Raw genomic sequence first — 16,362 nt, forward strand, 5'->3', positions numbered from 1 at the left:
TGTTGTATGGCCAGAGTGCACTGGACACTGCCACTTTTGAGTGAGGAATGTTTACAGGTCTCATGATCTGGTTGAAATTAATTTACATTTTTTTAAGTGCTTGAAGATCCAATCCTCTCAAAAGTGTACGTCATACAAGAGAGCAAATAAAAACAAATGGAATGGTCAAAGTTTGCGTATTGACATTTAAGGTGCATTGATTGATTTATGATATCAACATAGGATTTATGATATCCTCATTTTGATCCGCTACCATTCACCCATGTAAAGTTACTGCATTACCCATTTATAAAAACTTACTGTATGTGTCACAAAGTAATAGCCCTTTAGTGTTTCAGTAGAGAAAGCCCTTCATTTCTCAACAAGGCTTTTATTGTGAAACATTTTCAGGAATATGTCACTGAAATCGGACAATAACAATTTAGATTAAAATAGCATAATTTGTATTGTTTACTTTGTTAAATTAAAGCCATGCGAGTATACATGATTGACTATTGTATGTAAGCTTGTATCCACAATGGTTACACAACCTTAGAAACAAGTCACACAGGTGAGCTCCTGCATTTCAACAAATAGCAGTACACCCCTGATTGTAATTTTGGTGGGAATGAATTTGCAGGTTCAGTGAGGTATAACAGAATGTCATCGGCATAATAACACAGAGGAGGTGTGTGTTCAACCACTCCAAACTTGATTACCACAATATTGGGGTTATATCAAATGTCAAGGTCAAATGGCCTCGCTTCTAGGACTTTGATGTTGATTTTGTATTCATGAGGCCTGATTTGTTGCCATTAGTGTGGATTCCCAAGTAGGTAGGTGTAGGCATTTTTGTGTGTTATTGTGCATGTGTAGGCATGTGCGTGTACACGCACATATACATTTAAGTATACCTGTGTGTATCACATCATCCTTCCGCTACTCCTGGGTTGACTAAACTTCAGTCACCAGCCTCCCCTGGGTATCTCCCCTTCTTTAGATGTTGTCTCAATTACCTGCTGCCAACAGTTTGAACTTCCCCTGCATCCAAAGTCTTCTCATCAGATTTTCCTCTCATAAGTATGGAGTCAATTCAGTCTCAATATAAATACATGTACACAGAGGGATTTTACAAATATATTTTGGGGTTTATGTATAAATTACTCTCTCCACAAAAATATTTATCATTGTATATGAATGTAAAAAAACATAAACATGGATTTAAAATTTTCATCAAACATATTTATATGTTGTTACATGTATGGCATAAACTGTTGAACCAAACTGCTTGTTTTTTGTGAACTCAACTGCCTTTATGTGAGTGCATTCTTTTTTTTTTTTTTCAGGTAATGACATGAGTGTAGATTCAAAGGTATCATTTAACATGATCACACAGCATTGCATCTGCAATTTTGTCAGTTCTCAAATGACCAGCAGTTTGTAGATAATGATAAATATTTTTATGTGCATTTAAAGATATTTTTGTGGTGAGAATGATTACATATAAATCCTACAATACATTTGTGAATTTTTTTTGTGTGTGCATTCATTCGTACTGAGACTGATATGACTCCATACTTTAAGGTCCTGTCATGCCAACAGAGAATTAGGTATTCATGGGAGCCACCAGTGGTGGAGGTGCATCTCCAAGGCTCCATCATCATCACCATCAAGACTAGCAGTCATTAATAGTTAAATAGGTGGCATTGAAGATTTATTAGCTTGTCAAGCTGGCTTTGTGCTCATGCAAACTCTATTTAGAATGCGTGATGTTTACTTCAGAAATATGTAAGGCACGCAATAACAAATTTTGCTCTTTCCGTCACCTTCTTTTTGTCCTTCATGCTCTATAGTCTTCATTGCTTCTCTGTTATGTAGTTTATCAGTTGTATCTGTTTCTTTTTTCCTTCCCTTGAGCACCTGCGATGTTATATATTCCTCCTTTGTATTATTCTCCCCTCGTCCTCCTTCTATTCCTCGCCTCATGTTTAAGTCTCACTTTCTCTCTTAACTTCAATTCTCCCCTTTAATATTTTCACACCTATTTATATGGAAGCAAATTGCACTCATCTGGTCACATAAAAATAAGATAAGTGTTTTTCTAATATAAAAATGTTTTCTCATAAATATGAAAAGGATCATCATATTAGTTTATCATATTATTATTAGATCTTTTATTCTTGTCATGCAATCTTTTCTAGTTATCGCAAGTACTAAGCTGTAGTTTTGTTATCTATTTCTTATAATGATATGTCATTATTTTGAGACAATAATAAGAGTAAAAGCACATCTTAGAATAAGGACAAAATACGTCATAACATTCAGGTCACAGTGTCAGATAGATTTTGATTCCAGACTTTTCACAGTGAAATAGGTTTAAGATGTTTGTTCAATTTTCTGCATGAATAAACATAAACACAAATAGGATTTAACAACACCTAAGGTAATTGTGTGCCTCATTGCACCATTTTTGCATTTATAAAAGTTTCACTGATTAGTTCTCAGAGAAGAGTAATTTTTTTTTTTTTTTTTTTTTTACAAAGTCTGAAGCAGTGATGCATCTCAGCAGTTTTGGTGTGTGCACCACTTATCATCCATGTGTCGTGGATAATGCCTGCGTTTCAAATCTGACAAACTTAATGCTGCTTAATTGCAGCCTTGAACATTTTCCCAGATTGATCCAGGGGGGAACTGAAACTATGAATCAAAACAAGGTGACATTTGTGACTGATTTTCTCAGACAGGAATTCCATAACTCACAGCAGATATGTTTAGAGGTGCCTTGTTGTGCTGCTGTTTTTCTTTTACCCACAACTGCCTGAAACTGATCTGTCCTTTCCTCCTTTTCCACAAACTTTTCCTCAGTGTCCCCTCACTCATTTCCCTCTCTCCTGCTGATTGTCCCTTTATACCGCTCTCTCTTCTCTATCTGTCTCTAGTATTAGTTTGCTGAGCTAGTATGACATATTTGCATTGTGTGTGTGTGTGTGTGTGTGTGTGTGTGTGTGTGTGTGTGTGTGTGTGTAAAAGTTGTAGCAATTGTATTTTGTATTCCAGTGATCATGTACTTTACCAAATACAGCACACAACTAGTGAAGTGCAAAGTATATGTGTGGTGTTAGTACACAGCGCAGTGTTATCACACCAACTATGACCCTGACTTGTCTAAATATCTCTATACCCGCACACAATCACACAATCACACAATCACAATCACATACTTATGCACAGACAGGGCTGGTGGATTAAGCGGGACAATGAGTCTGTAATCATAACTGTACTCTGCGAAGAGCCCAGTGATAATACCTCCGTGTGTTACCGCCTAATCCCTCCCTCCACATGCTAAATTTGCTATGTACCACATGCTAATCCTTCCCTCCAGCACTCATAACTTCAATTGTAATTAACAACTGTGCGGCGCAACAGAATCACACAGAGATAGCAAGCAGAAGGGGGAAGGAAATGGGTGGAGAGATGAATGGGAGTAACGTTTGCTAAGGGTGGAGGAAGTGGACCTGAAGGGATGTTAGAGGGATGTGTGGGTGTTTGAATGCAATATGAGTAGCAGCAACAAAGATAGCCCGGTTTTGTTAGATTCATTAGAGGATGTTCTAATCACAGTAGTCAGTGCTTATCAATGTTTAGTTTTGACTTGGCTGCATGCAATTTTGTCAACATAACACTACATTGGTTTTATGCTCCACTATAATTGAATGTTGTGCATTGAATTACAAGTGTTTAGCTCTCTGGTATAATTCCTTTGGCAGTATGATACTGTTGTTTTGGGCCTTTCAGTCTCACAAGTACAATGAAATATTGCAGTAAAGTTAAAGTGCAACATTTTAACTTCATGTCAGATGCATTTTCAATCATATAGAAATGAGATGTGCGGAACTCCAGCCAATTTAGATGATGCCCCATTTCCCTATAAAGTCAAGAATTTAGATGGACTATCACTTGTTGCTAGATTACTCTGATTTACTGCAGAGAAAAATCAGCCGTGGCTCAATGAAGATAACTTCAAAAACATGATCATTACCGACTGGGAATCAATTTAAACTGTGAAGAAAAACAAGTTCCGGATAATTCACACCCTTGTGAAGTCACTGGTTGTTTTTAGGAATAATTGAAAGTCAGGAAACAAAATCTGGAATAGGTATGAACTTGGCTGATTATGTACACAGGTTTGTTATGGAGTGACAAAAAAAGTAGATTTCTCAGGAAAGGTTTGAGTTGTACATCAGATTATCATATCTCATGATTATGTATTGTCCTACTAAATCGTATCAGAAATTAGGTATAACAAAATAATAAAGTCTAACAGATGAATCAGTCAGTAGAAGACAAGGTTTCTTTATGTAATATATAGATATAGGGATTGCCTTAAAGAGTGCTACACGTAACCTGACTCTGACAGGCATCAATAAACGCACTTGTTCTTTTTGCCTACTACTGAATAGTCTTTCCATATTTCTGTTTCTTAGCAAAAATATGTCTCACTCTCTCTCTCCATGCTCCCCTCTCAATCATTTATCACCACACCAGTTGTTTTCTGTTTTCTGTCGTCTGTCTTACTTCCTCAATCTGTTTTGCTTCTCTCTTCCCTGCTTCCCCCTTGCTAATCATGTCACGTCGTGTTTTCTGACACTGTCTCATGCGTCCTCTCTTTCTGCCAATTTCTGTTTCTCCTGTTGCATTTCTATTAATTTTCCTCTGCCCACGTAGGTTGTACGAGGGGAAGGAGCAGGCAGAGTTTGAAGAGTCATTGAGGAGGCTTTTTGAGTCCATCAACAACTTGATGAAAGCAGACTACACCAACACATTGTTGCTCAGGGTAATCACGTGCGCTCAACCTGCATCCACACTTCACCAACTACTGCTCCTCTACATTCTCTTCACAATCTTTTCATCTTTATCCTCACCTCTTTTTGGCTTCTTCTGTTTTCCCATCTTCTCCTCATGTTCCCATATCTCTAACGCGGTTCTGACTACATCAGTATTCTGCTACTTCGTGTCTTCCTCTTATTCTGACACCACAGCAGACATACAAACAGTTCTGTAGACAAACAAATAAAATAGATCCTTTCTCACAGGTGATGACTTTACCATCAAACAGGCCGTTTGATGGTGCAGTCACCTTCCACAGGATTTCAAGACAGTAATTTGAAGTGTCTGTTGTTGTGTCTGTCACCAGGTTGCTGCTCTGAAGTACCTTCCTACAGTCCTGCATGATGTTGAGAAAGTATTTGATGCCAAACTCCTCAGGTAAGCTTATCCTTAAACAAACACACACACACACACACACACACACACACACACACACACACACACACACACACACACACACACACACACACACACACACACACACACACTAGCAACTTATCTTTGGTTGGATTCAGGCACACTGACAGAGGGGGATATACGGGAGCTTTCAGTTCAGCTCAAGTTTTCCTCTTGGCTTTGTTCAGTGACCCCCATTCTTCGGTCTCCTACACATTCCATCTCGGTCAAGCCTTACCTCCTTTATCTGGTGATAAAAATCTCATCAAACTGACACAGATACAAGGACAACCACTCAAACACACTCTGCAGCTCCTGCATGTGCCCCTGAGAGAAATGACAATTTCACCAAAACCATCAAACAAAAGCCATTGAACTTCTTCTCTTTAATTCTCTGACTCCTGAAGAATACAACGAGTGAGGGAATGGCTTGCTTAACTTCTCCTTGACCCAGAATCAACCTTACAAAATAGTGTTTAGCCCAGGAAATGACATGATGAATGACATCTTTTTTTTTTTTTTTTTTTTCAAACTACAAATTCCAAACATTTTATACGTCTTCTAGCAATCCCACAACCAAACATACATCCATTGTCTTGGTATGACTGTATCAATTTACCAATGACTTGCCGCATTCAATTTCAAACACTCCCATCCTCATAATTTCTCTTTTCACCTTTCTGTGACCTGTGTGTGTTTTTGTGTCCGTGTGTGAGTGTTTATGGATTATTTTCACCTGCCAGTTCAGTTCCTCTAGTGGCTCGATGTCAGCACAGTGTCACAGAGGTGCTACCTTTAACACTTGCCTCACAGACACACAGAAGCAAATAGACACGTCCAGAAAGGTGTCGAGTTAAAAGTCAGGGCATATATTATCATACTCTATCTTCTGTCATTAATTTTTTCTGTCCCTCTTTCTGTCTTTCTTCCACGCATATCCACTCACCCTTTATTGTCCCTTTCTTCTGCACTTTTTTACACACTCATGCACAAACATATCCAAGCCATCTCAACTTAAAAATAAGGTCACCATTGCATTCTTGATCAAAATTGCCTCGAGGAGGGTTTCCACAAGCAGGCTGTGTGAATTACAATCACCATGCATGAGGTGGACATCAAAGCTTTGTCTCATCTCCTGTCTATTTACATTCCTACACCTTGTAAACTCACCTGTGGTGTGATCTGTGGAGGAGTGCTAGCGCAGACATTGTCAGCCATGCATTTGTTTTGTTGGCTCTGAGATTCAGCTCGGATGATTAGTGGAACTAATAAATCTGCACTCAGCCTCTGTGCCCCAGCTTGTGCCCGTTCCAACTTGGGCACATCCAAAGTCACACAAACTTTTTTGTTATGTTTTGGTTTGGGGGTGGAGGGTGTGCATTTCATTCTTTTATGCCATTATTGGAAGTGCTACCGCAGCCTATGTGGCATAATTTAAGGAGACAAAGACAAAGTGAGACACAGATAAAAAATGGAGACAGAGGGTTTGCCATACTCTAAGTATTCAATCTTTCTAAGTGGCATCAGGGCCAGCAACCAGCCCATTTAATTATTCTGAAATTGAATTTTGGGCGGAGGATAAGTCAAACCTGTGTCTTCATTAAAGTTTGCTTAGGCTTAGGCTCATTTGTTTTCATGCAGCACACTGCTCTGCTCATGTTTCCACTGTGATACGACTGCTGCTTTTAGTGGTTGCATGTTTAAATCTGGACCTACCAAGGGATGGTTGTGTTTTGTGCAAATAACCAGACCTTGGACATCTTTTATTAAAATTGAGAGCACGTACAATATTGTGTAGAAAATTCCTTTTGAATATTTATTGTGCTCAGTTTCAGAAAAACAAACCTGTTGCTCTTCCCACGTAATGATCCTGCTGATTATTCATTACACCCCCTGTCGTTCTCTCTACACAGTCAGTTGCTGTATGATTTTTATTCCTGCATACCCCCTGAGAAACTCCAGAAAACGAAGGTGGGCTCCATGACTGAAATTGTCAGCAGCAAACTCTTCCAAAAACAAGGTGTGTACTTTTTTTTTTTTTCCAGTTACAGACCCCAGTACTGAGCTACTAACCAACAGCGGACTTTACACGATGAAGTGAAAAAACAATAAAAAAAAAACTGACAACCGATTCTGCGTGAAATCCTTCAAAGCATTAGGTGCTTCTCAGTTAAAGGTAGAGATCTCATTAAAAGGTCTGTTGTGCAGTGAGTAACTCCAGCCCAGCACCAGGTCTGGGCAGACATCTGCTCACACTCTACTTTATGACAGTGAAGATGCTCTTTGCTCTGAAGGTTTTATCCTGGTAATATCAAAAGGGTAATGTTCCATCTCTTGTTGGACAATCCCGTAAATCTCTCTGGATAAAAGCATCCGTCACATGGTTAAAGTACATAATGGTGTGTATGCGTTTATGTTGTGAACACACACATCTGGGTTGAGTCATCGTTATTCATATAGAAATGACTTGACATGTTACATCATTTCTGTGATCTTTTTCATTTTGAACATGTCACTGATTTACTTATTTATTTTTTTGTTTATAGTTTTTTTGTTAATTGAAAGGATAAGCTCAATTATCTGTTACTCTCGCTAGCTTTTACTTTTGAGTTCAGTTACCAAGCAATCTTTTGCTGCAATCTGTTTCCTTACAATAAAGTAAACAATATATATTGTTTATGTTGATGCTGTAACATACAATTTTAGTGCTGCTATGTTTCCCCCCACTGACATTACAATCAGTGCAATGGACCCCAGTCAGATACCATCTTATTACAATCAGCACGACTGGCACCGATTAATGTCCTTCCTCACTGATGGTAAAGGTCACTCCAAGTCACTCGTGCTGAGATTAAACAGTCTCAAGGCTAAAACAACATCGAGCTAAACAGATATTTGTTTGTCAGTCAGAGTATCAGAGATGTGGGGCTTTTTTTTTTTTGACCTTGTGGTGTTGACAGTCCCTCTCCACCCAGAATGAAAATGTCCACGGATCCTATTGCAAGCTGAATGAGTACAACATTCACGCCTCAGTAGGTGTTGAGGGTGAATCTAGAGAGAGACGAGTGTTAGCCATATTAATGTCACAGGTGATACCTGCTGTCTCCTAAAGGACACCATCAAATGTTTGTGGCTGGAAGCCTTTTCAGAGCTCTGCCGTTTCACTATCATTAATGTGTCACTTCTCACACTGCTCTACTTGTAAATGATTTTCACTATATTTGACATAATTGCCAAGGACACATACATTTGTCAGTATTGTACCTTTAAAGTGCACTACACATCAGTGATCATACACTCTACAGCCGTACCCTGTCCATCCCCTGCTTCTGTTCAGCCCTGTTATTTCAGTCTAATTTGTTTGTAGCGGGCTGATAAGTGGTGGGTTCCCCTGCAGAGGTCCACATGATGATGGAGAGAGTGAGCAAACGTTGAGCCTGCTGTATAATGCAGACTCGATAAAGGGGCCCATCATTGGACTTCCGCAGTGTAAACTGAAGAACTAGAGGTAGACCGTGAGTGAAACAGAAATCGGTCTGAGTGCAGCAGGGAAAGGTATGCAGGGCTTCACAAGACAGATTCATTGACATCATGGACATTGCTCCATGTGTGCACTAATCCATTCTCATACACAACATGAAAATACATTTGTACGTATTTGTTTCACAGCAGCTAATGACACCATGTCAAGGTGGGCGTGTGTCTGTGTATCTCAGTGTTTATGCAGTGGAGCATGCTTAACGGCTGAGTGCAATGCTTTGAATGTTGTTGTTGCCCAGTCACTTGCTACCAGCATAGTCGGCAGCCAGTCCAGGATATGGTTCTTTGGTATTGATCTTAGCTGAGATGATTGATTCCCCAGGGGTTGAGGCGACAGGTTCGGCCCTCTGGCTTGCTGTCAACACACTCAGAGTCACACTGTCACCAGGAAAGGAGGGAGAGAGCAAAGAGAGCACTGAAAGTGACAGTAAACGGATCGAGGAGGACGAAGGGTAGAAAAGGAGAAAGAAGGATAAAGACAAAATGAGCAAAGGAATTTGGGGCATCATGCCAAAATACACACATCAGTTTTTCACAAACAAAGTTCCCCATGTATACTGACATTTTTCAAACTGCAAATGTCTCTGTTCGGAACATATATCATTTCAGATGTAAAGATGATTGAGAGGGAGTCAGGCAGAGGTAACAGAGAGACTAGGGACATAAGATTAAACACAGGAATAGAGAGTGAGGAAACGATTTGAGAAAGAGGAGGACAGAAAGAGGAGGATAGAAGAATCTTAAAAAAATAGGGGAGGGGAATTGTAACTGGAAAGAGAGGAAGGGGGTGACATGATAATTGGTAAAGGATGGACAGGGGCAGGAGGATACTGAAGAACTGTAAAAGATGGATGACAGAGGAATAGGAAAGAGACAAAGGCTGGTTGAAAAAGGATGGAACGAGAGATTTGACACCGATAAAGAGAGAGGAGAGAGCAGGTGAATGGTATTGTGTTGAGCGAAAAAATAGCTTGGGGAGGTCGTAAAAATCAAGGAGTTTGAGAGTGACTTGAGTTGTTTTTCCATTAAGCAGTCGAGAAGGGATTAAAGTTTAAGGCCTGCTCACAGTCATTCTATCAGCAAATCTGCACGCTGCTGGTCAGCGACACCTGGCTCCTCCTGTGCTCTCTTTTTCTCCATCCTCCAGCACGGAGCTTTTTATTTATTCGTTCATTTTCACATCGGCCCGGTCCATCTCGATCCCTGCCTGTTCAAATGAGGGATGACACTCAGTCTAATTGAGATGCATTTTAGCATTGGGATGCTAATCAGAAGCCATATATGCTGGAATGCCATTCGTCCATGAGGCTGAAATATGCAGCAGAGCTAAATTATATATTTATAATGGCTAATGGCCCCTGGTGTCCTATCACTGCACTGCAATACATATTTAATAACCCTACCTGTCTATCTGTGTGTCTGTGCAGACCTGCCAAGCTCACTCTCCAGGGAAAAATATAAAGCACCTGACACTGCTCCAGTGTGGGAACGATTTGATGATGGAAGTGAATTTTGTGTGTGTGTGTGTGTGTACGCGCGCGTCAGTGTCAAAAAATCAATAACACAAAACAGTGCCATTTGCCAGTGCATTGTTTTTTGTGTGTGTTGTTGTTGTTGTTGTTGTTGTTGTTGTTGTTGTTTTGCCCTCCAAGTGCCTGAGGTGCGTAGTGAGCAGCATATTTGGGATCGCTCCAAACCTTTTGCCTTCACATTCTCTTACTGGAAGATTTTCTAGTACTCTGTGCAAGTGGGCATTGTTTACCACAGACTGTATCTTCTTTCTGCAGAAAACAGAGGAACTTAATTTGGTATAAATTAATCTGCTAAAACAAATGTGGGTGTATTTGGGTGAAAATCACTGAAAACCAGGATAGTTTAAGTCTTTAAATACCATATAGTGATTATTTTAATACTTTTATGTAAGACTTTTTTTCTGCAGTTCTTCACTGAGAGAGTTGTTGCTATTTTTGAAATGAGGTCCAGTCATCTGGTCACATGTATTAATTTTTGTGCGTGTGTGCGTGCGTGTGTCCATGTGTTTGGCTTTCTCGTGACTGGTTACATCCATGGGCAGTGTTTGAAGGGTTTGGGATTTATTTTTTCCTTTCACTCAAAAATACTCCTCTGATTTATTCAGCATACTCCCCTGGGATTAAGGGTCTTGCCAAACACAGTGTATTCACAAACAAACACACACAATGTGCACACAAACATGCTGGCACAAATGCATCGATAGACATGTGCATCCTGTCATATGGGGTTAATCTGGTTTTGCGACAAAATTAAATTTACAAGGCGCATTATGGCTCAATTTAAGCAAATTATTATGCTGTCAGGCAATCACTGTGACAGATTGAGAGCATCAACACTAATAGAGGGGGAAAAAAAGAGAGGAGGGAGAGCAAAGAGCAGAGGGACAGAGGGATGAGTCTGTCATTTTGTTTGCCCACTCATTTCCCAAAGCTGGTCAAAGTCCCTGATTCAATCCACTAACCCTCTGTATTTTCTCAGCCTGGCCTCCATTTCTCATCCCTCCATCGGTGCAGCTTGAGAAAAGACTGCAGTTGTGTCACCCATCTTGTAGTATATGTTAAACAGATGAAGCCGCTAAGTTTTAGTGTAATGCTCTTGTATTAATATTTTGTACAGCTATTTCTAAAAAATAACATTGAATGCAGAAAAACCTGAAAGGTCTCCAGTGTAAAATATAATTTTTTATTTGATCACATCAATCAACAGAAAATGGCAGTAATCCCATTACTTAAATTGCTTATATTTCACTGCCACACATTATATAGTATTGTTGACATTGTTCACATCATGTCTATATTTCCCTGCTGTGATTACTTAACAGATGTATGTCAGTGCTTGATGAGTTTGGATGAGTGATGTACTGTACCGTTATTATCATCAGGATTTTAATCAGAGCTGAGTGATCTTGGTTGTCCCCACATTCTCTCCCAATCAGCATTAGTGACAGGTCACTTTATGCCCCAGTTATAATGATACTGGATCCTGTTTTCCACATCTGGCTTCTAAGAGCGTTTCAGATGACAAAGTTATGACCGTGTGACCAAGCAGGATCTGGCTGCAAATACAACTTCTTTACTCCATGCGGTTAGGCTATAGGATGGGTTATTACTGACAAAATCTTCTTTTAAAAGCAAATGTAAAAACCCAGTGTTTTAGTAGAGTATAAATGATATGTAATGTATGTAAGAGGGTTAATCTGAAGGTAAGCATACTGCATGCACCAAAAGAGTCCTGCATTTGTTGTTATGTATTCCCCCTAGCCATCCTCAAAGCCGCTTGTTGAGCTATAATTTCAAAGCTATCAGCTTTACTGTAGCTCAGGGTGTGTGAGTGTGTGGCTGCATATGTGTATAACATGTTGCTTAGTGGTCCAGTGAACCCTCATGTGCCAATATGCTATATAGTCTTAGTTATATAGACATATTAACAGACATCTGAATCCATAAAAATGTAATTGTCATATGGTCGTCCCCTCAGGCTGTCTCAAAGTACCTCTCTCTGTTCTACTCCATTGTGCTCTCTATGAACTGAAGTATCTTTGGTGACTGCATTCCTCTGCTCTCCTCTCCTCTCCTCTCCTCTCCTCTCCTCTCCTCTCCTCTCCTCTCCTCTCCTCATTCATTAATTATCATCTCACTTTTCCCTGCAATTGTATAGCCATTGTACATTCAAGTTCAATGCAAGGTGTTGCCATTAGGTGCCCCTACTTGGAGATGTGTCACCACTGGTCACTTCTAAGGTAATACCACTGGACAGGAACATATTTGATCTGCATTGCCATTGAGCAGGAAAAGGGGGCCAGGGCTGCAACATAATCGAACTAGATTCTAGTGTCACTGTTAGGATGCCCCATAACGTGCTATACAAACCTTTCCGTTCCGTTCCTTGCCCTGGGCTGCCCTGATCTTTTCTTCTTCTCTCCTCTTTTCTTACCTCCTCCTATGTCTTGCTCTAATATAATATTTTATGCCATGCTGCATTGCATTAGCTCTTGCTACATCACATTAAGGTTCATGTTACGCCTTACCGTAACTGCAGTGAGATAATGCTCAAAAAGACCCAATGAAAACTGAAAGCCAAACCTCCAGTGAATTATTAATGGCAATTGGGACCGAGGAGTGGCATGCGCGTGTATAAATATGTCTGTGTGGGTGTTTGACAGCGGAGGAGCCTTCTGCCCCAAGTGATTTTTTAAAATGTTGTTGTACAAGCTGACCAAAAATAGCTGCGCTTATTGCAGCGCTTTGGGTTGATGGTTCCAGAAGGTAAATGAGAGTGAAAGAGGTAGTTTCTGTCATTCAATCTCTGCAGAGACTGCAGTTTGGGCGGTTGTGGATGAGACTAATGGAGTAAAGTGAAAGGACTTTAATCATTTGGGGAAATGCCGCTGTCTCGCACTGTTCCCCCATCTCATTTATATTCACAATCTTGTGTCTGTGGGGTGATCTCAATTGAAACTGAAAGTAGACAAGGACAATAAGGGGACACAGCACATGGACACGCTTGCCTATAATTCATTTGGTACAGATACGAGCATGCGTTAATGTTAACCAGAGATGGGAGCAACCTGACAGAACAGCATGGTCTTGTCAATAGCTGGCTTTCCACTGTACTGTTAAGCAGTAAAATGTAATTTCTGAGAGTGTTTGAAGCTTAATGATCCCTATTGGGATGCTGGGTTATTATACAGCAGCAGTAATAACAGTTCAAATGGGTAACATTGGAGATATTAAGACAAATATTAGAGTAAAATTGAGATACTATAATAATATAATATGAATGGAGATTTACAGCTTTAGTGTAAGTGCTTGCCCTGTTATTCAATCTGAACAAACACAAAGCAGGATTTAAAAACTGAGATAAGATATAGGCTTAGCTAGAGCCAGCAGCTTTGTAATATATTACTGTCTGATTATTGGACACCAGGAGTAAATCTGCCCATCAGGTGGTTGACTGCAAAGCATTCATCCACCATTGATTAGCTGCAGTTAAATTGATCAAAACAATGTAACAACTAAAGTTACCAACAGAGTAATTGGTCAATTGGTTTTATATGGATGATGGGTCAGAGAAGGAAGGCTGTGAAGAGTGGTGGCAATTAGTGGGGGACTCAGAGGGTGGCTAAGACAGGTGGAAAGACAGAGAAAGATAATTTTCCCTCTGTTTAAAGCACTGGGTAAAATAAATAAAAGCTGCATCTGGAAACAGCACTCAAGATGATTATCTTAACATTATGTAGTACTTGTTAACCTTGCACCAAGTCTTTGTGGTTGTGATAAACATGACAAACATGCTCTGTTCTGTCAGTACTAACAATATAATATCAACATATACCTGGTATAATACATCTATAATGTGTTAAAAAGATATATATCTTTTACCTGTGAATGTGCACTTTGATAGAAAATGTGAAGACTATATTCATGAAAGCTCCCTTTACTGTGAATGTGTTTACTTTAGTTTTGCTGACAGCATTTGTTCTGTGCCAGGTCTTATCAGCATCATAGCAGAAATCACAGTGAAAAATGTACTTTCAGGCATCATTGCCACTTTATATCTCCATCATTCACTAGGGCACTCTATCATCTGTAACTTATCTGCCCATAATTTTGGGAGTGCACTCATTCATATAGGCAAGACAATTTTATGCACGTCTTTGAAAAAAAATACTGTCCTACTAAACTATTTTGAGGCCGCTTTTTTGCTTTTACAAATCATCCATGTCAAATTTATTTTTAACGCCACACAGAGTCAGTGATTAAAATAAATAAATAAATAAATTAAAAATCGCAAATGTGGACAGACATGCACAGCCTTCATACAAACATAGAAAAAGTACATCTTTAAATTCTAAATAGGATTTAAACATGAAGCAAGAGAAAAAGTTAAGAGAGAAAAAGGAATATAAATGAAAGATAGAGGGAGAGTGGATGAGAGGAAACACCCACAGTGACATGACAGAGACATTTAGTTATCACCAAGTGAGAAGACAGTTGGCTTGGTCCCAGCCCACCTCTCAACTAAAAAAATGTACTTGTCGTTTCGCATCCAAAACCTCCTCATTATCATCTTTTCTATCACTCTATCTTCCCGGCAGCAAAGGACAACAAACAAGGAAGGGAAAAGAAAGGGATAGAGCGAAAGAGGGAGAAAACTCTGATTTACATGGCTCTTAGAAACTGAGATTGCATCTCATTATCATGTGCTATAGTTTATTGTGTTTGCCTGTCAAATGAAAAAAATGGAACAGAAAAAGGATGAGCTGGATGCTGAGCCATCAAAGCTACTCGCTGTGTGTGGTTGCATGCCAGCACAGGCGGCTGTCTCCTTGCGCAAACTAAACACATAACCACACTTTCACACAGGCACAAAGAGATTCAAGCACTTACACATCAAATAGCAGCGAAGCACCAAATCAGACACAGAAAGGACAATTCGCACTCGGGCACACAGACACACACTGGTATTAATAATCAAAGGCCAAGATTACAGCCAGAATAAATAGACATTTTGAATTGAATATAGATGAGTACTTGAGGCTCTATTGGTGTGTGTTCTGAATATGTTGTGTGTTTTGCGTCAGCACCTGTGTGCGTATGGGTACTTGACACACTCTAGTAAGAGACAGAAAAGGTTCAAATGCATCCCAATGTTTGCTTCAAGAGCTTGATTTCCATTTGTTTGTCATTGCCTGTTGGCAAAACTTTCTTCCAGCATGGCTGAATTGATTTTTGGGATTTTTGTACCGCAGGCTATAACCCACAACATGCAACTAAATCACACAGGCAAGTGGAACAAAGAAGCACAGGCGTGTGGAGGAAAGTGCAACCAATGATTCATTCACCAATGTTAATTTTACTCACAAGTATGTGTGTGTGTGTGTGTGTGTGTGTGTGTGTGTGTGCGTGTGCGTGTGCGTGCGTCAAATAGTGCGTTTCTACCTTATGAATATCTTGTAAATGAAATGTTTATTTTCGCATGTTATATCAAACAACTTAAAACGTGGGCAAAATGCACAGTTTCTCCTTTCGTAACTCTCCCTTGCCACTACCCCTCTAACTCTTAGCTGAGCCTCTCTGGCAGCATCTCTTTTTATGCTGTTTGCGTTACAAAGCAGCCTCTAGCAGGCCTCTGCAAAAATACAGTTATAGGATTAAGGGTTAGACTGTGCCAATACTCGTGAAGGATGTGGAACAGCTCAAAAGGAAGTTTTGGGTCAAGTCAGTGTAGATCTAGACCACGTAGCGCACATAGTACTGGTCTACAATATTACATGATTGATTTTGGCGCTTTAAACAAAGGGAGATTGCTTTCAGTGCTTGTCTAAATCATTTGTATTTATATATATATATATATATATATATATATATATATATATATATATAAAATTATTTTTTTTTCATTGAGCTTCCATCAATTCTTCTTGTCACAGTTGTCTGTGGGCTCTTTTGGCTATTTCATCTGCTTCATGCAAACCCTGACTCGATGGTGTTGAGATCAGCGGTCTGTGGGGGCTATAGCATCTGC

The 16,362-nt window shown here is 39.7% G+C and overlaps 1 protein-coding gene across 1 annotated transcript in view; it reads left to right on the forward strand.

Moving 5' to 3' along the window:
• The window catches only part of dock2-like (dedicator of cytokinesis protein 2), a 94,980-nt gene that overhangs the window by 18,510 nt on the left and 60,108 nt on the right, over positions 1-16,362 (forward strand). Inside the window, exons 22-24 of the mRNA XM_069170664.1 lie at positions 4,705-4,813; positions 5,174-5,244; positions 7,176-7,282. Coding sequence (XP_069026765.1) covers positions 4,705-4,813; positions 5,174-5,244; positions 7,176-7,282 — 287 coding nt within the window. The remainder of the gene's footprint in view (positions 1-4,704; positions 4,814-5,173; positions 5,245-7,175; positions 7,283-16,362) is intronic.

This window comes from Embiotoca jacksoni, unplaced genomic scaffold (assembly GCF_022577435.1).
Source record: "Embiotoca jacksoni isolate LCO1_2020_lvr unplaced genomic scaffold, fEmbJac1.0.p SCAF_5, whole genome shotgun sequence".
Classification (NCBI taxonomy): Eukaryota; Metazoa; Chordata; class Actinopteri; family Embiotocidae; genus Embiotoca; species Embiotoca jacksoni.